Source organism: Gambusia affinis, linkage group LG02 (assembly GCF_019740435.1).
Source record: "Gambusia affinis linkage group LG02, SWU_Gaff_1.0, whole genome shotgun sequence".
Taxonomy (NCBI): domain Eukaryota; kingdom Metazoa; phylum Chordata; class Actinopteri; order Cyprinodontiformes; family Poeciliidae; genus Gambusia; species Gambusia affinis.
The window spans coordinates 1,197,081-1,216,243 of NC_057869.1; the positions used below are offsets into that span (position 1 = coordinate 1,197,081).

Here is a 19,163-nt window from a genome sequence, read left to right on the forward strand (position 1 = left end):
ATCACTGCAGAAACTTCAGATCTTTTCAAATTTGGCCTAATTTTCAGAATTACTGGAGCTTCTTCACGTTCAGCACCAGACAGAACCGCTTTTCAAAACCAAAATCTTTTCCTTTAATATAAACTCGGCACACACCTGCGCTAAGCCCCGCCCCTCCAGCTCACCTGAACCATCATGGCCGACAATCAAAGCAGTTCAAGACTGCAGTGAACGACCAGAACATCCATTTTTAGATTAATATCAGAACATTTCCAGAAAAATGTTTTGAGTTTATAAAGTCAAAAATGTGCAAGAAAAATCTCAAATTTCGACGTTTTCTAAAAGCTAAAAAAAACTATTCTTGAGGTTTAGAAGTCAAAATTTATTTTCAGATTTGCTAAAAACGCACACGACGGCAGCAGGAGCTGAACGAAGCTCCGGGTCCGGCAGAACCTGAGCGACGTCGGCCATCTTTGATCAAACAGGAGGAAATGATTCTGCAGATTTTCATCATAAACTGTGGAGCTTTTAATTCGGCTCAAATGTTCTTTAATAAGTTGGAGCTTTTTTAGCTTTTGTAGCTCATCACCATTAGCTCTTTTCTGCTCTGACCTTTGACCTAGTCAGAGGTCAGAGATGTGGGGTCACATCCTTTCTTCTGAGATCAGAACCACCCAAGTTTCTACTGGTCCGACTTTAAACCGGTTCACCTGTTTATGATCATAACAAACATCATAACCACCAACAGAAATGAAAGAAACTTCATTTTATAAACATTTTTATGGAATTTAGAGGAAAATCACAGCAGAGGTCATCAGATCAAAATCAGTAAAAATCTTCAACATTGATACACACACACACACACACACACAAACACACACACACACACAAACACACACACACACACACACACACACACACAAACACACACACACACACACAAACACACACACACACACACACACCCACACACACGCACACACACACACACAGCTGTGCATGCTCCGCCTGCTGCACGCTCACAGAGTTATTAACGATGGTGGAAAAACTTCATGAACTGAAGCTGGCAGAGGAACCAGGGATCATGAACTGGACTGTGAGCTGCGAGTCCAACTCATTAATCAGAACCAGGCGACTCGTTTCCTCCTTACGCCACAAATATCAGATAAAACCTGCCAGAAAACCCAGGAAGGAGCCTGACAAATTCAGACGCTACATCAGGATCAGAATCGCACTGAAATATCAGATAAATATCAGGAATCGGCTGTTTAAATATCGGGAATGAGGGATTTAAATATCGGTGATCCGCAGTTTAAAAATCGGATCTTGGTGGTTTAAAAATCATTTAAATATCAGAGTTAGAGACAAGAACGGGATTGGAGGGAATTCATGAATCTTTTCCTCCTTTATTGACCCCGACGGCCCAAACAACCCGACCCGACCCCTCCTCCGCCTGTTTCTGTCCCTCATGGCCTGCAGGGATAAACTCAGGAGGTTTTATAACGGTGCACTCTCTCTCCCCCCTCCCAGCAGAAGCACTTAAAGCTCTTTCATGTTGCTTTTCTTCTCTCTTTCTTCTTTGTCGCAGCCTGAATGCGACGGCGGGAGCCGCCGGCTGCTGGCCTTAATGCTCCTCCACCGAATCTTTGTTGCTGCTTCGTCCTGAGAAAACGCCGACCTGGCTGAAGGCGCTCCATAATTCATCAAACACAAACCACTTCTGGTTTTACTTCATTTCCTGCATCTTAATCAGCTGCAGTCAAAAGGAGGCAAACACGTTTAATGAAGTTCAACAGAAAACTTTGGTCTGATATTAACATCAAACCTGTTCTGGTTCTGGTTCTGGTTCTGGTTCTGGAGCCCCTTACAACAGCATGTTATGGCAAATATAAACAGAAAAAACTATTTCTGTCAAAAAACTCTGAAATTTAGAGATTAATCTAAAAAATTTTATAGAAAAAAAACAAGGAAATTTCAGAACTGCAAAGGTTTAAAAAGTGAGAAAATGTCAGAAATTATGAGATTAATGGCAGAAATTTTTAAGAAAAAACATGAAAATTTCTGAGTTTGAAAATAGTTACATTTTTAGGTTAAACAGAACAAGGACATTTCTGTTAAAAATAACAAAAAATATCCAAGAAAAACCTAAAAATGTTTTAGATTAATCTAAAAATATTTGAGAAAAACTGTTTTACAAAGTGGAAAAATGTTCAGATTTTTAATCTCATTTCCAAGTTTTTTTTCTAGAACGGTTTTTTTTTTTTTTTTTTTTCAGATTAATCAAAAATTTTTGACGGAAATTTACTCCCTCCTAACTTCCTGATTTACTTGTTACAGTAATTCAAAGCCAACCAGGAATCATGCAGTGAATTAAAGGTCCATATTCCTGCTGCAGCAGCAGCAGCAGCTGCAGCAGCTGCAGCAGCAGCGCTTCAGCGCATCCTCTTAAAAACAATTTAATTAAAGTAAAAGCTCAGGAAGCATCAGCAGCTGCATTACTTTTATTGCAGGCCACATTTGTGACAAATGTCTCGGTGACACATGGCTGCAGCGCGCTAAGTGGCGCTCAGCCCGCAGCTTAAATTACTCCGCTAACTGGATGCGGCCATCGGACGCGAGCGGCGGCGGGATCACCTGCAGGCGTGGACCTGCGTGCTGCCGTGCGGCGCCCCCTGCTGGCGGCGGAACCGAGCCCGCTTCAGGGCATCGATGGAAACAGTAGCAGTGATCAGCCTGACCTGCTGCTTGATTTAAAACGGCAGAACATGAGCGCGGACTGGGACCGGACCGGACCGGACCGGACCGATGAGAGCGCTCTGAGCAAACCGCTGCAGGACGTTCAATAAACTGGAAATGTGTCAAACTTTTAATAACCGCCTTTTAGTTTTTATTCATTAATTTCTCTGGTACAAGATTATTAATTCCTTCAAGCGCTACAAACAGAAATAAAGCTTTGTGTATACATATAAAAAAAATATCAGCTTAAGTTAAAAGTGCCTCCACTCTGCTGGTTCTGGTCCCGGTCTGTTTCCAACACGAGTCCAAATCGCGTTAAAACAATCAAACTAGCTCCTGGTTCTGGTTCTCCAGCTTACCTGCAGCGGGTTCGGTCCAGAACAAAGTTGGGTCTGAGTGCGGCAGGCAGCGGCTCCTCTAGGTGAAGGTTTTCCCCAGAACAAGTCGGTCCTGAAGCGGCACCAAAGTCCTCAGCATCGCTGCAGTTTCCAACTTGACTCTGAGCTCCGCCGCAGCTTCTCTGCTCGGCGGAGCCGAAGATCAACGGGCGGACCAAGAGGATTCACCGCCGCTCCACTCAACCCACTGCAGCGTCTACAGGCGACGCAGCCAAAGATAAGCAGAGGCGCCAAGAGGACTCCCTGCCGTCCAAGAATCGATGCTGCGTTCAGTGAGCTTCGGGAAAGCTCACTGAACGAAAATTTCCATGTTTTTCTCTAGAAAATGAATGTAAAGAATTTCTGATTTTTTGTTTTCTAGCAAATATTCGTTTTTCCAAGATCAAAATTTAAAAAAATCAGAAATTTCTCATACGGTATTATGAGACTAATAGATTCTGTTTTTTGGCAGAAATTTATGTCTCCTTCTTCCTATCTACAATGACTCTAATATGTTGTAGGGACAAATACGGGATTCCAACATGGCGACCAAATGAATATGGTACTTTGCCTCTTACGAACATAATTTCAAGCTTTACTTTCTACAAACTAACACTACTAAGAATTTAGATGCCAGTTGTAGTATTGATTTCAGACGCTCTCTTACGTGTGTGGCTTGTAAAATCAACATTTCTATCACATCTTCTGCTGTTGATGCCAGGAGCGGCCATTTTGAAACGCAAAGTCGGCCTTACAAGTCGTAGTAGAGTAGACGAAGTAGACATAATCTGACTTCGGGGTCATGCTAGTTAATTTTTTTCTTACTGGGAAGTTGGAACACAGTTTTGACTAAAACTGGAATACGTTATAAAAGGTTAGCTAATCCAACTTTAGTCAATCCTAAACAGTGGTTGCCCTAAATGAGCAACATTGTATTTAATGGGAAAAAAATGCTGCATTCTAGTTACCTCGGAAGTCGGAATTGTATTTGACATCACACCCAAGGAAACAAAAAAAATGAAAGAAGTTAAAGAGATTTCTAACATGGCGATGGATTTTCTCAACATATTTAATCAATGGAAGCAATTATTCAAATCAAAATATTTTACTCACATGCATTTTAAATGGCAAACATTAAACAATTAATTTTTATTTTAGAAATTATTAAAATCTTTCACTTTTGGGAAATTATTTTAATTATGTTTTATTTATAAAGATCAAGCGATCAAGTGTTCGTACTCGGAAGACCGACAATCCGACAGCACTTGAATGCAACAGAACGCGTAGAGCGTTATGACATCATGACGCTCTTCCTGCCTGGAGTCCGCTTGATTCGGACTTGTTTACATGTGAGAGTTCCTGGTTGAGCCGCGGCTCCGCAGCGGAGTCCTCAGGATGATCAAGACCGAGAAGGTTCTGCACCTGAAGAGCAGCCGAGGCCGGAAGGTTCGGGTGGTTCGGGAGCACTACCTGCGGGAGCGGGTTCCCTGCTTCAGCGCGCTGTGCCTGGCGGGCTGCGAGAACGGTGAGGTCCGCTGGAGTACGGCGGCGGTTCGGGAGCTCGGTTCTGCTGAAGGCCCGGGTTCACTATGGCATGTAGGACATCTCTGGACCGGTCCGGAGGATAAGACCCACAGTCCGAACTGGAACCAAAACTAGACGGACAAAAATTTCAAATCAAATTTCCTGTTTGAATGAAATCAATAAGTAAGTTGATCGATCAGTCAGAAAGTTTTCCTGAGTTATAGATCCACTTAGAGGATCCATCCAACATCCATCCATCCATCCATCCAACATCCATCCATCCGTTTTGAGGATCTGGCCAGAGGTTGTTGGATCACTTCTCTGGTTTTTTCCATCATAAATGTTGATTTATTTATTTTTTTTAGTTAAAGTTTAAAACATGAACCGGACCTCCTGCTGATCCTGAAAACAAACCCACAGAACTAATCAGAACCTGCAGCTTCACATGCAGGCAGCCTGTCAGAGGAGTCCAGAACCAACGATAACTTTGGGATTTTCTCTGATGCACATCAAGTTTTTATTATTTTAAAAGTTTCTCCAGTTTATTTTAGATCTGTGATTATTTTTTTCTGACCCAGATGGCAAAGTTCTGCCCGGAGACCTAACCCACTACGTGGTTCCAGACGCCGAGGTGGTACTGAACTACCTGGAGGTTCTGGAGCTGGTGGAGCTGCAGGGGGTCGTGTTCACGCAGACGGCCTGTCAGGCTCTGCACAACAAGGGCCGCAGGTAGGAGAACCGAACCAGAACCAGAACAAGCCTCCTTAACTCCCGCTGACTCAGCAGCCTGGCCTTCAGTGCAGCGCTGCTCCTGGATCACCTTTTCTATCCCTGCAGAACTCTGCAGGAGCGAGCCGGGTCGGCCTCATTAGACCCGGTTCTGCTGACTCAGCTGTGACCCGCAGGAAGACATTAATAAGGAACCCTGCCTGACCCGCTCTTCCTCTGCGGTTCGGTTCTGGTTTCTGCTGACTTGGTGGAGGGAAAATGTTGCATCATTAATGTGCTGTTAGGTGAGGGAGCTGCAGGTTCAGCCCAGAACAGCGTGTAGTGGTGACCTTTGACCTCCACTGGCCCCAGATTCACCCAGAACATCTCCCTCTGGATTGGCTAATAGAATCTGAGTTCTCTATCCAAGAATATTTTCCTAGAAAGTTGAGTGGAAGGAAAAAATGTGTGCCAAATGTCATTTTCCAGGTTCCACCAGGGGGAGCTGTAGCTTGTCGATGGAGGTTTTTTGGCTAAAATCTGTTATTTGTTACTAGAAGAACCTGAAACATGCTGAGTTCTGCTCCTCTGCAGGTTCTACAACCGTCTGAGGAACCTGCTGAAAGACCCGCGGCACGACTGCGTCCTGTTTGCTAACGAGTTCCAGGAGTTCTCCTACTGCCCCAGAGAGAAAGGAGAGAGCCAAGAGAAATGGCAGACCAGGTGAGTCCTCCCAGGTGACCCCCAGGTGACCCCAGAACCAGCTACATGGGTCAGAGTTTACTGTAAACAAAGTGTAGGATTATAGAATAAAAGCTTTAAGTCCAACTTAAAGGGATTCACAATGAGTTAGTGTAAGCTTCTGCTAATGGTGTTAGCACTAGCTAACATAGTTAGCTCTATTTAATGGCATGAGCTTCAGGTAATGGTGATAGCTCTTATTAATGTTGTTAGCTCTCTCAAATGGTGTTAGCTCCTGCTAATGGTGTTAGCACTAGCTAGAGCTAACACTATCTAATGGAGTAAGTTCCTACTCATGGTGCTACCTGTAGCTAATGATGTCATCCCTAGTTGATGACATTTTCTCCTGCTACTATTGTTAGCTTTAGCTAATAGTATTGTTGCATATCGCTTTAAGGTCTCAGATCTGTTCGATGGACCTGTAGATCAGAACCCGTGTGTGTGTGTGTGTGTGTGTGTGTGTAGGTGTGTGTACGCCGCCGCTGTGTGGTACTACAACCACCTGGCTGGGATGATGAACCTGGTGATGATCACTGAGGACCTGGACGCCGTGTCCCGGTTCAGCAGCCTCAACTCCGGTGTCTACGTCATCAGCCTCCAGGTGGGAATGTTCGGTCGCCATAGCAACCACCCAGGTGCGACGCTCACCTCCACATTCTTAATTTTCAGGAGTACCTGCAGAGCTTCTGGCCGGCGCTGCAGGCCGCCCAGGATCTGTACGGATCCGTCCGCCAGGCGCTGCAGGAGAAGGAGGCCGACGGCTCACAGAGGGAGTTTCCAGAACATTTACCTGCTCAGGTTCTGGAGGCCGGGATCAAGTCCGGACGCTTCGTCCAGGTCTGGACCTGCAGGTATTCTGGTCCAGGATGTGCTGATGGAGCTCCTGATTGGACCGTTTCTCCTGCAGGGAATCCTGAACGTGAGCAAACACCGCGCTCAGAGCGAAGCCTTCGTCACCAGCGACAGTTTGTCCTCCAAGAGCCCAGGTGAAGGTCGCTGCGGTCAGGTGAGTTCCTCCAGGTGAAGCTCTGAGGTCACTCCTCCTCTCCTCCTGCCTCAGACCTGAGCGCCGGTGTGTTGGTGGCCGGTTCTAAGAGCCGGAACCGGGCCGTGCACGGCGACCTGGTGGCGCTGGAGCTGCTGCCCAAGGTCGAGTGGCGAGGGAAGGTCACGGCTCTGAGCGAGGGGCCGGCGGACGAGCGGAGCGGGAACGACGACGAGATCCAGCCCATGCCGACAGGTGGGGAGAGGGGTTCTGCCGGGCTGTGTGGGTCCATGCAGGTTCTGACCTCTGACCCCGGCAGGTCACGTTGTGGGGATCCTGCAGAGGAACTGGAGGGACTACGTGGTGACCTTTCCCCCCCGGGACGCGGCGCAGGCCCAGAGCCGGGCCGCCCAGCGCGTCCTGGCCGTTCCCTGGGACCGGCGGATCCCCAAGGTCCGGATCAGCACCCAGCAGGCCGACGCGCTGCAGGTCCGGTCCGCTTACAGAACCAGAAACATCCGCTCCTTATGCCCGTTACCATGGCGACAAAACCTTTTATCCTGGTTTAATTTTGATGTTAATACCAGTTTTAAACCTGGGATTAGCCCTGGATTTATTATTGTTTTGTTACTGAGTTTTAATCCTAGTCTAATCCTGATTTTATTCTGATATCATCAATATAATTATTGAGTTTAGTTCTGATTTTATTGATGTTTCGTTCCTACGTTTAAATCCAGTTTTAATTCTAGTTGTCGTGGTTTTATTTAGTATTTAATTCTGGTTTTAATCCAACTCTATTCTGATTTAGTTCAAGATGGTTTAGATTTAGTTAATTTACGGTTTTATGTTTTGGTTTTAATCCTAGTTTTATTCAGGATTAACTCCAGATTTAATTCTGGTCTCACTCTTGATATTTAATCCTAATTTAAGCGGAGTGCGCTCTCCAGCAGGTTCAGCTACATCCCAGACTCTATACACTAAGTGAAAGGTCAAAGGTCATGTCAGGAACCGTTGGTGATTAAAGCTGGTCGTGTAAACAGGAAGGAAGCTCCGGTGGAAATGTTGGGATTTGGGTTCTGAAATCCGCCGGTTCTGGTGGCTGAAGCCGTCCGGTTCTGTTCCCCCTGCAGGACCACAGGCTGGTGGTTCGGATCGACTCGTGGCCCAGCACGTCGCTCTATCCCAACGGACACAGCGTGCGGGTTCTGGGCCGGGCCGGGGAGCTGGAGACGGAGGTCCAGACGGTCCTGGTGGAGAACTGCATCCACGTGCCGCCGTTCTCCGAAGCCCAGGTGGAGATGGGAACCGGTGGTCAGCTGGTGACCGGGCGCCACCGATCTGAGCGGGATGTTTTCCTGTGGTGTGGCAGCTCAGGGAGATGCCGGTGAATTCCCCGGAGAAACCGTGGGCGGCGGATCCGGCCGAGGCGGCGGCGCGCCGGGACCTGAGGCAGACCCACCTGGTGTTCAGCATCGACCCGCGGGGCTGCGAGGACGTGGACGACACGCTGTCGGTGCAGCGCCTGGCCGGCGGGAAGCTGCTGGAGCTGGGCGTCCACATCGCCGACGTCACGCACTTCGTCAGGGAGGGATCGCTCACCGACCTGGAGGCCCGGTCCAGGTAGGACTCCAGAACCGGCGGGATGGGCGGTCAGCTGAGGGAGATCAGCTAACAGCAGCGGTGGCTGATCTAACGCAGCCGTGTTTAAGTAATGCTACTCTTACTTTAGTCCAGTTTGTTTCTCCTCTGGTTACCGTTTACTTGCTAGTTGATTATCTTGTATGAATAAATATGGTTAAAAACATTGCTGGATGAGTTGTGTTGATGTTTCCCTCTTAGGGCCACCACCTACTACCTGGCAGACCGCCGCTACGACATGCTGCCTGCTGTCCTCAGCGCTGACCTTTGCTCCCTGCTGGGCGGGGTCGACAGGTCGGTTCTCTCTTCTTCTCTGCTCACCGCCGTCTCCATCGGTCCCAACGCCGTCCTCTGGTTTCCAGGTACGCCATGAGTGTTGTGTGGGAGCTGGACGCTCAGAGCCTGGCCGTCACCAAGGTGTGGTTCGGCCGGACCCTGATCCGCTCCTCCTACCAGCTGCACTACGAGCTGGCCCAGGCGCTGCTGAACGGGGAGGAGGTCCAGGTTCCTGAGCTGGCCCGGCTCGACCCGGAGGAGCGGGACACCAAACTGAGTGAGCTCATTCAGGCGCTGGAGATGCTGACGCACATCGCCAGACACCTGCGGGCTCAGAGGGACCGAGGAGGAGCGCTGGAGCTGGAGGGAGTGGAGGTACAGACGGACATTTCTGCTGGGTTTATCTCCTTGGCGGTCATGAGATTTCTGATTAATTACATTTATTATGTATATATATATTTAAAAATAAACCCTCAAAATACACATCAACATGAATCCAACTTGCAACAAACTGATAAAATTATTTGTGATCGTATTATTGTTTATCTACCTATAGAGATTCTAGTTTTGAATAGAGTTGTAATACCGAGTGATACCAGCAGGTGGCTCTGTTTTACCAGCCCTCGCAGATACATGGAGGACACAACCAGTAGAGCAGGGGTGTCAAAGTCAAATGGACGGAGGGCCAAATAAAAAATTTAGCTACAAGCCGAGGGCCGGACTGATCGAATGTTCATTGAAATTTTTTTAAATGACGCATATAGTCTAGTGAACCTAATTGAACCTACTGAAAACCTAACAAATATATTCCAATATGATCAGATAAATAAAGCAATATTTTCTTATGGCTCTGTCAGTAATCTTTAATTTTCAACAGACACAACTGAAATATTTTTAAAATATAATTGGATTGAAATACAATAAAATAAAGTGCAAAAATCTATTAATAAAAAACAACACTTTCATCAAGGAGAAGTAACATGCAGTGAAAACAAATATTAAACTTTAACTTTTAAACTTGAACTGAGTAAAAACTCTAAATATAAACTCTAAACCTTGTTTGAAACCCCCGGTTCTCAGTGTCCACCTTCCTTTTTGCCATTTTTGATGGGTATCTGAAAGTTAATTTTACAGTTATGCTGACGACTGCTGTGCTAATAACCCTTCTAGACCGGACGTGTCGCCGGCGACACATCTAAATTTGCAGTACCGTAATTCCGCCACACGTAGCGCTAAGTGGAAAAATTCCAACGGTTTCTGAAAGGGGAGGCGTTGCACTTTCCAGCAAGTATCGACGGTAACTTCGCAGCTGCAGCTGCAGAGAGTGTAATTAATCCGGGGGGCACTCATTTAATAGACGGTATATTTCGGCAATAACTTGGTGGATATTGAAAGTTCCGGTTGTTATGGATACATGGGTAAGTACATCATCTCACAGAACATTTAAAGAACTACTTACAGTTCAAATAAGGAAGATATTTTTTTCAGACGGGGTGCCGGCTTGCTGCGGTCTGCGGGCCGGTTCTAATAATAAATCAAGATCATCCCAGGGGCCGTAAAAAATCTTCTCGCGGGCCGGATGTGGCCCGCGGGCCTTGACTCTGACATATGTGGTGTAAAGGGTATTTAAAGACAGAACTTTGAATTTCAAAAACAATAAACAGAAAAATATATAAATCAGTAAACTTACCTCCATGTTGAAGACCTCTGTAGCATCAATCTCAAATGATTCTGATTAAAACCCAGTAGTAGAAGGTTAAACTTCATTTTGAACGTTAATCAGTTTTTCTCTGTAGCAGAAGAAGAACGATCCGTTTCTGTGGTGGATCACATGTCGCTCGCTCCTCCTCCACAGGTTCGAGCCCAGCTGGACCAGGACAAGAACATCACGGCGCTGGTTCCTCGCCAGCCCCTGGAGGTCCATGAGACCGTGGCAGAGTGCATGATCTACGCCAACCACTGGGTGGCGCGCAAGATCCAGGAGGCCTTCCCCTACCAGGCCCTGCTGAGGCGTCACCCGCAGCCACGCCAGGAGCTGTTCAGCCAGCTGGTGGACACTGCCCGGGCCAGGGGGTTCTCCATGGATACCAGGTGGGTTCTGGTCCGCTCCCCACCCGTCTGCCGGCTCACCATCTGGCCAGAGGTGGAGACCAGCAGTAAGGGAGGAGTTTTATGGAAAAGAACTAATTTTTTCAGGATGTCCGTCCGTCCACCCTGAATTCTGACTCTGCTCCTGCAGGACCAACAAGGCTTTGGCCGACTCTCTGGACCGAGCCGTGGACCCCGAGGACCCGCTGGTGAACAGGCTCCTCAGAATGATGGCCACCCAGGCCATGTCTCAGGCCGTGTACTTCTCCACTGGTGCTCAGCCTGAGGACCAGTTCTACCACTACGGTAAACCAGTTCTACCACTGCGGTAAACCGGTTGTACCACTGCGGTAAACCGGTTGTACCACTGCGGTAAACCGGTTGTACCACTGCGGTAAACCGGTTGTACCACTGCGGTAAACCAGTTGTACCACTGCGGTAAACCGGTTGTACCACTACGGTAAACCGGTTGTACTGCTGTGGTAAACCAGTTGTACCACTGCGGTAAACCGGTTGTACCACTGCGGTAAACCGGTTGTACCACTGCGGTAAACCAGTTGTACCACTACGGTAAACCAGTTCTACCATTATAGCAGACCAGTTGCAGTTGGTCTTCAGGAAGCAGTTTACTGGCTCTTCCTGATTGGCTCATCTCTGCTCCACAGGACTGGCTCTGGACCGCTACACTCACTTCACCTCCCCGATCCGCCGCTACGCCGACATGGTGGTGCACCGCCTGCTGACCGCCGCCCTGCAGCAGGAGCATGGCGGTCAGCGGGCGGCTGAGCCTGGCAAACCGCCGGCCGGCAACAAAGACATGGAGGAGCTGGCAGAGCACATCAACAGCAGGAACCGGGTGAGAGGCTTGTTGGGTCTGGGCGATTCTGTGCTTCCTGAATGTTGTCTGAGTTGTTGTGATGTCGGCAGGCGGCCCAGCGAGCCCAGAACCTTTCCACCGGACTCTTCCAGTGCCTCTTCTTCAAAGAGCGCGACCCAGAAACAGACCCGCGCTGCGTGGCCGACGCCATCATCTACTCCATCAGGGACAACGGCGTGCTGGTCTTCATTCCAGAGTAAGGAACGGGACGCCTTCCTCTATTGGCCTGCTGTTCCAGTGGCAGAAGAACATTCCCTCAGCATGATTCTGCCACCACCATGCTGGACACTTAGTTCAATGTTCTCAGGTTTTAAGCCTCAGGACCTTTTTCTCCTGGTAGCGTCACTTCTGTCATGCTAAATTTTACAGATTTCACTTCATTTTTTATTGGGGATTCATTTTTCACATTATTCATTCATTTGTCAGTTCCAAACTAAATATTTAACTTATAGCTAAATATGTAGTAAGCAAGTTAAATATATAGTTTGAAGTTAATTATAGAGATTGCTAGCTAAAAACTTACTTTCAAGCTAAATATTTAGCGAGCAACCTAATTATTCATTTGGCCAGCTACATTTAGTGTTAAGCTGAACATTTAGTTTAAGCTCAATATAGAGCTTGAGTTTAAAAAAACTTGTTTTACTGGCACCAGGTTCTAAATAAGTCGCATTATAAAACAGGTGTGCTGCTGTTTTTACAGGTATGGAGTGAAGGGTCCGGTCTACATGAGGAACAAGGAGGGCCTGGTGGTGACGGCCGGCCCGGACGGTACCTGTGAGTGGCAGAGCGGCTCGGTTCGCCGCTACTCGGACCACATCACCACCACGTCTGGCTGTGGCAGCGCCACCTTCAGGTTGTTTGACCACATTACGGTGAGCCAACAGAAACACCTTCATCTGGGCAGAGAGGCGATACACTGACCCGACAGCAGGGGGTCGTTCCAGGTTTTGAATTGCAACACTAAACAAAGTTAAAGCTCTGATGATCCTCGCACCAAAACCTTTTAATAAAAAACTAAAGTTGTTTTCAAAGTTGGCCTGTTTCCATTAAGCAACTTCACTTTTGAAATGTCAGGTTGTACAAATATATGGTCAACGGAAACGCAGCTCCTGTTGATCATCTCCAGTAGCAGTCAGTCTTGCAGCGACTCTAAAGAGGCCTCTGACTTAACATGCTAACAGCTCAATATTGTGATCTTCCACAGTAACATCCTGGATGACAGCATCTGAGTTAGAGTAGGGCAGGGGTGTCAAAGTCAAATGGACGGAGGGCCAAATAAAAAATTTAGCTACAAGCCGAGGGCCGGACTGATCGAATGTTCATTGAAATTTTTTTAAATGACGCATTTGGTCTAGTGAACCTAATTGAACCTACTGAAAACCTAACAAATATATTCCAATATGATCAGATAAATAAAGCAATATTTTCTTATGGCTCTGTCAGTAATCTTTAATTTTCAACAGACACAACTGAAATATTTTTAAAATATAATTGGATTGAAATACAATAAAATAAAGTGCAAAAATCTATTAATAAAAAACAACACTTTCATCAAGGAGAAGTAACATGCAGTGAAAACAAATATTAAACTTTAACTTTTAAACTTGAACTGAGTAAAAACTCTAAATATAAACTCTAAACCTTGTTTGAAACCCCCGGTTCTCAGTGTCCACCTTCCTTTTTGCCATTTTTGATGGGTATCTGAAAGTTAATTTTACAGTTATGCTGACGACTGCTGTGCTAATAACCCTTCTAGACCGGACGTGTCGCCGGCGACACATCTAAATTTGCAGTACCGTAATTCCGCCACACGTAGCGCTAAGTGGAAAAATTCCAACGGTTTCTGAAAGGGGAGACGTTGCACTTTCCAGCAAGTATCGGGTTAATACGGTAACTTCGCAGCTGCAGCTGCAGAGAGTGTAATTAATCCGGGGGGCACTCATTTAATAGACGGTATATTTCGGCAATAACTTGGTGGATATTGAAAGTTCCGGTTGTTATGGATACATGGGTAAGTACATCATCTCACAGAACATTTAAAGAACTACTTACAGTTCAAATAAGGAAGATATTTTTTTTCAGACGGGGTGCCGGCTTGCTGCGGTCTGCGGGCCGGTTCTAATAATAAATCAAGATCATCCCAGGGGCCGTAAAAAATCTTCTCGCGGGCCGGATGTGGCCCGCGGGCCTTGACTCTGACATATGTGGAGTAGGGGATACATTTACATAATAAATGGAATACTCTGGCCGGGTTCTGTTTTGGGGTTTGAAGTAGAGCTGGGCATTTATCGTACGTCACAATAAATTCCAATTAATGTTCAAGAAAACACAAAACTGCTCTTGCTGTCAGGATTGATAGTTTTAATATTTCCTCCAGTTTGCTCAATAAATGTGAAACCACGGTTACCGTCTGCAGGTCAGAGGTGAAGCTCGTGCTGCTTAACGTTTCACACATGGGAACGTTTTTCAAGAGCAGATTTGTGTTTGTAGGACTGTAATTGCTGTGACACAGTTACCTAAAAAAGCTGTAAGTTATCGTTTCCACAAAATATCGCCAGAGATCTCCTATTGCTCATTGTAATGAGCCACACTGGGACTTGGGGTCAAAGGTCAAGCGTATCTTCAGACTTACTGAGGAATAAAATGGGAACATTTTATATTCCAGACGGTCAGAACTCTCTCCGTCCCGTCCCCAGGTCCGGATCTCCGTCCTCTCCACTAACTGCCACGCCGACACGCTGACCCTGCAGGTCATCAGCAACCAGCCGCACCTCGGCGCCACGCCGCAGCGGCCCGGTTCGCCGCGCCGCAGCCAACTGGTGCAGGAAGTGGTGCGGCTGGCCGGGGAGGCGCAGGAGAAGGCGGCGCGCCGACCCGAACTCTCCAAGGAGGAGCGGGAGTTCCGGCAGAGCAGAACCCCCAACCTGTACTCCCTGCTGGAGGAGATCCGGGAGCTGGCGCTGATGGACCCAGACGCCGCCGCGCGGGCCGGCACCGTGACGGCGTAGAGGACGAGCCGCCACAGAGCAACTCGTGAGGTTCTGATCCAACGGTCCAGAATCGACAGAAACCAGCAGATGAGATGTGGGAAATGTTTTTAGTTCATTTTGGTGGAAATGTTCTGGTTCTGGAGGGAAAACATTCACCATCAGAACATGAACTCTGACCCAGTTTTATTAAAATCAACTGTTTATTATTATCGGACATTTTTATATTAAAATAACTTGAACACAGAACCGGCCCGTTTTGGTTGCTTTCTAGTAAAACAGAACCTGTTACAGTCCACTCCTCTGCCATGGACCAGAACCGGACCAGAACACAAACTAAAATGGCAGAATGTTTTCAGGCTCAGGAACCAGAAAGGTTCTGTAGTTTGGTTCTGGGAGGAGGTTCTGTTGCAGAGGTCCAGTTTTTGACACACCTCAGGGTTGGGAGCTTGGACTCCTTTCTTTCTCATCCTCAGTAGGAAGTTCTGCTGGAGGGTCGGGTTCAGAAACCTCAGTCTTTGTGCTGCCGGTCGGATCCAGGTCCAGATGTTCTCCTGGCTTCTGGTTCTGCTCAGTAGACCCGTTGAGATCTGCTGTGAGGTCACTTCCTGTTGAGGGCGCCGTGTCAGCCTGGGGCTCTGAAGGATTTGAGGAAACAGAAAAACCTGAAGTATTTGTCGGATGGCCGGGTTCTGAGCGCCCTCTAGTGGTTCTGGATGGAACCGTCTCACCTGTCTGCTGCTGCCGGGCCAATCGCCTCTCCAGCGCTCGCTGCCGGTTCTGCTCCATCCGCCGACGCTGCTCCTCGGTCAGGGAGGGAGGAACTGGAGCCGGAGCCGGGGTGGAGTGGACCGGACCTGGAGGATCTGTAAAGGAGGCCTGGCTGATGACTGGATCGGGATCCTGGAATCCAGCCAGCGGCTCCTCCGCTCCTGGAAACGAGAGAAATCACCTCAGACCCAGAGTGACGCTAATTAGCTATAATTAGCATCATAGCTAATTAGCGCCATTAGACATGTGAGTTCAATCTTACAACATTATTTTACTGATGCTGCTTTGGCTCAAACAAAACTTTAAAATACAGTTAAAAATGTTTGTGAACAACCAATGCTTTATCATTATGTTACAGATTTCTAAATGCAGGTGAACAGTATCAGGAGCTCCTGGCTTGTTTTTGCAAAATGAAATCAGTTCCTGAGCTTAAAGAAATTTTTGAGCAGCCATTGGTGTTTTTTATTATAGAATTATAATTCTATAATATGTGTTTTAATATATCTTATATAGGCGACATTATTTTGCCTAGATATATTTTATTGCACTCTTTCTCATAATTAAGATTATTTGCTGAGTTTATCAGCAACGTTTGGGCCAATGAACTACATGTAGTTAAAAGTCCAACCGCTAGAGGGCAACATAGGACTTCATGAGCTGCTAATGAGAGGAAGAAGCATCAACCAACATTTGTAATATTTACATCTCCAGTGAAGGAGGTAGAAGCTAATTAGCTTCACTAGCACATCAGGGGTCAAAGGTCAAAATTATTTCCAATTGACTGATTTTCATATATAAAACAAGTAGTATAAGAAAAGTTTGGACACTTTTTAAACCACATTAGTTACTGAGACGCCCCTGAAGGTCCAGTCCGAGTCATTCAGCCTCTGCAGCAGCAAGAATCAGATTCTGGTCCAGTCCGTCTCACCTGGTCTTTCCATGAAGTCTTCGTCTGTGAGGGGCATGTCCAGTCGGATCCGTTTGAGGCAGGTCTGCAGCGGAGAGGAGGAACCCGTTAGAACCCGTCCTGCACAGAGGAACTCTCCCTTCCTGCTTCAGCCCACCTGAACCTCCTTCTTGCTGCCGAGCTTCTCCACCCTGTCGATGAAATCTTCAAACTGCAGTTTGGGGAAGAGCCGGTGGGCCCAGTTCTCCATCTTCTGCATGAGCAGCCGCAGGTCCTCCGCCTGGCCAAAGAGTCCGGTCCAGACGCCCAGCAGAAGCAAAGAGGATTCAATTAAACATGTGATCAGAAGAAGAACAACATCTTTTATAGATGAGATATTTGAGATCCAACAAAAACAGCTGGATATGGAGTATTTTAGAGGGGTAGTGTTATGTATTTTATAAGAATTACGCAGCTGCTATAACGAGCTCAGCAGTTCCACCAGCTGTTTGCTAATTGCTGCTGGCTAGTCTGAAGGAGCTAGGCCTCAAAGGCGGGGCTAGATCCACCCAGGCGTTTTGCAACTGAATGGTTGCCATGGAGATTAAAGGATTTCTCAAACATGAAAGAATCAAAGTAACATGATTAAGGAAAAACTTTACAAGATAGAAAGATCAAAAGAGTCTGTTTTCCATAATACTGGCCCTTTAAGATGTTTATTTTTTAGCTAAATGGTGACTAATAAATCCTCGTTTCTCACCTCGTGACCTTTGCCCTTAAAGCGAGCGTTGGCGAACAAGGTCCGCAGAGCCGGCAGTCCTCTGTCTGAAATGAGCCTGAGAGGAAACGACATCAGTCATGAGCGTCTGGATTAACCACCAGAGGAAAGCGACCTGTTATGATGGGAAACCTCTGGGAGTCCAGCTTCGGCTGCGGCCTCTTCACTCCTTTCCTCTTGGCAGCTGGAATGTCGGCCAGCTTGGACACCTCGCCTTCCTCAGCTGCAGCACAACGACAGGTGGCCGTCACCAGATCGTCACGTTTATCTCTGCTGATATTTAAAAACAAACTCTCACCTTCTCCAAACGGGTCGCCCTGTGACTGAGCTGCTCCAGGGGACAGAGGGGGAGGAAGAGGAGGGAAAGCTTCATCCTCCAAGTTGGACAAGTCACTCATCCCGTCGTCCTGTTGGTCATTCATGACAGCTGAGTCCTGAGAGAAAACAAGCACCTGCCATCAGCTTTAAGATTTAAACTGCTAAACGCTACTGTCGAATATTTACAGTTTTTAATCAGGTTTTTATGATCAGTCACAGTATCAGGAAGCATCTGGAGTAAATATAACGCAAACAAACTCAGTCGATAATATATCTGATTTGTTGGATGGAAATTTATGGATGCAAGAAAATCAATAATTTTCTTACATTTCATATTTCTTTTTTGCTTAATTTATTTATTATTATTTCTTTGGAATTTTTAAATTTTTCTTTACCATATATTTCATTGTTATTTTATGATTTTATTCAGTATATTTTATTTATTTACCTTTATTATTTTATTTTGTAGTCTAATTTTATGTGCTTTATTTATTTTAGTAGTTTTTAAATTTATTGAGCTGTATTTGTTGCTGCCTCTTTGCCAGGACTCAAATAACTCCTGGTTTCAACCAGAGTAAACTCACATCTGTTAACAGTTTTTACACTGTAATTCCCTTCCTGCACTGTAGAGGGCGGTAATACACCGTTGGAGAGTTTCCAGAAGAAGTAAAAATGAAGGCGGTAAACACTAAAAAAACAGCAAAAAGAAAAAGACTAACATGTTAACCGGACACAGAACCGATATTTGGGTTAGTTCCAATAACTCGCCTCAATACAGAAGACACGAAGGTGTTAAAAGTCTTCTTTGTTTGGCTGCTGAACCGAACGTGACAGTAAATTAGACACAAATTGCGGATAAATGAGCTGAAATAAGACCAGAAAAGACCTGGAACTAATAAAGCGTTCAGTCTTGACCCGGAGATGAGTCTTGAGAGGACTAAAACTCTGTGAAATTAAACTTTAATGTACCTTTTGATGAGCTGCAGCGCCAGAGAATCAGAGGACCCGCCACTGACGCGCCTTCTTCGTCTGCAGTTCACATGAGAAACCTGCAGCACTGCTGCCGCCCGCTGGATTCAGCAGGTTTTACATGCCGGGACAGAAAATGAATCCCAGTATAAATAAATGCGGTTACCAGGTTCACTAACTAAATAAAAAATAACACCAGGCTTACGAAGAGTTCATCCTGTCACTGTTTATTATTCTTGGCTTCTAGGCTGCTGAATCTGTCCTGTATTTTTGTCCACATCAGGTTGAATTTAATTATTCTGGAACATGCTAATATTAGGTAATTTTTAGTTGATCAATTTTAAAACCTGCATGGGAATAATATTTTCCATCCGTGAACCCGTTTCATATATGATTATTATACTTATTTTTTAAGTGCAATAATCAGTAGCAGGGTTGGAAAGCTCCAACCCTGCTACTGCAGAGGAGTGCATGAACCTGGTAAATGAGCTGTTTGATGAAAAATAAATAAAATATTACATTTAT

At 46.3% G+C, this 19,163-nt stretch overlaps 3 protein-coding genes across 8 annotated transcripts in view; 1 reads left to right on the forward strand and 2 right to left on the reverse strand.

The window, feature by feature from the left end:
- The window catches only part of LOC122824061 (multiple epidermal growth factor-like domains protein 11), a 78,975-nt gene extending 75,149 nt beyond the window's left edge, over positions 1 to 3,826 (reverse strand). For 3 of the 5 annotated variants that reach the window (XM_044104275.1, XM_044104283.1, XM_044104259.1), the window contains exons 1-2: positions 3,760 to 3,826; positions 3,075 to 3,431 (exon numbers count right to left, since the gene is read on the reverse strand). The gene's annotated coding sequence lies outside the window, so the exon portion shown is untranslated. The remainder of the gene's footprint in view (positions 1 to 3,074; positions 3,432 to 3,759) is intronic. The other 2 variants (XM_044104266.1, XM_044104291.1) reach the window with 2 other exon arrangements.
- A 659-nt stretch (positions 3,827 to 4,485) lies between these two features.
- Positions 4,486 to 15,010, forward strand: dis3l (DIS3 like exosome 3'-5' exoribonuclease). 2 transcript variants are annotated; one of them, XM_044104299.1, is made up of 18 exons: positions 4,486 to 4,617; positions 5,195 to 5,345; positions 5,919 to 6,047; positions 6,531 to 6,666; positions 6,735 to 6,902; positions 6,973 to 7,051; positions 7,126 to 7,305; positions 7,370 to 7,539; positions 8,181 to 8,342; positions 8,420 to 8,670; positions 8,890 to 8,982; positions 9,051 to 9,339; positions 10,820 to 11,055; positions 11,204 to 11,358; positions 11,718 to 11,908; positions 11,980 to 12,125; positions 12,630 to 12,801; positions 14,626 to 15,010. In XM_044104299.1, the coding sequence occupies exons 1-18, from the start codon at positions 4,488 to 4,490 to the stop codon at positions 14,935 to 14,937; spliced, it is 3,150 nt and encodes a 1,049-aa protein (XP_043960234.1). In that variant the 5' UTR covers positions 4,486 to 4,487; the 3' UTR covers positions 14,938 to 15,010. The 2 variants fall into 2 exon arrangements, with proteins under 2 accessions (XP_043960234.1, XP_043960242.1); XM_044104307.1 differs by lacking the exon at positions 4,486 to 4,617 and adding an exon at positions 4,659 to 4,799.
- A 95-nt stretch (positions 15,011 to 15,105) lies between these two features.
- On the reverse strand, positions 15,106 to 18,761 carry tipin (timeless interacting protein). Its single transcript, XM_044104599.1, has 8 exons — positions 18,639 to 18,761; positions 17,650 to 17,785; positions 17,484 to 17,574; positions 17,334 to 17,409; positions 16,752 to 16,874; positions 16,616 to 16,679; positions 15,648 to 15,848; positions 15,106 to 15,554 (listed from the first exon to the last, which is right to left on the reverse strand). Exons 2-8 carry the CDS (start codon positions 17,771 to 17,773, stop codon positions 15,352 to 15,354), a joined length of 882 nt encoding a protein of 293 aa, XP_043960534.1. The 5' UTR covers positions 17,774 to 17,785; positions 18,639 to 18,761; the 3' UTR covers positions 15,106 to 15,351.
- Positions 18,762 to 19,163: the final 402 nt, after the last annotated feature.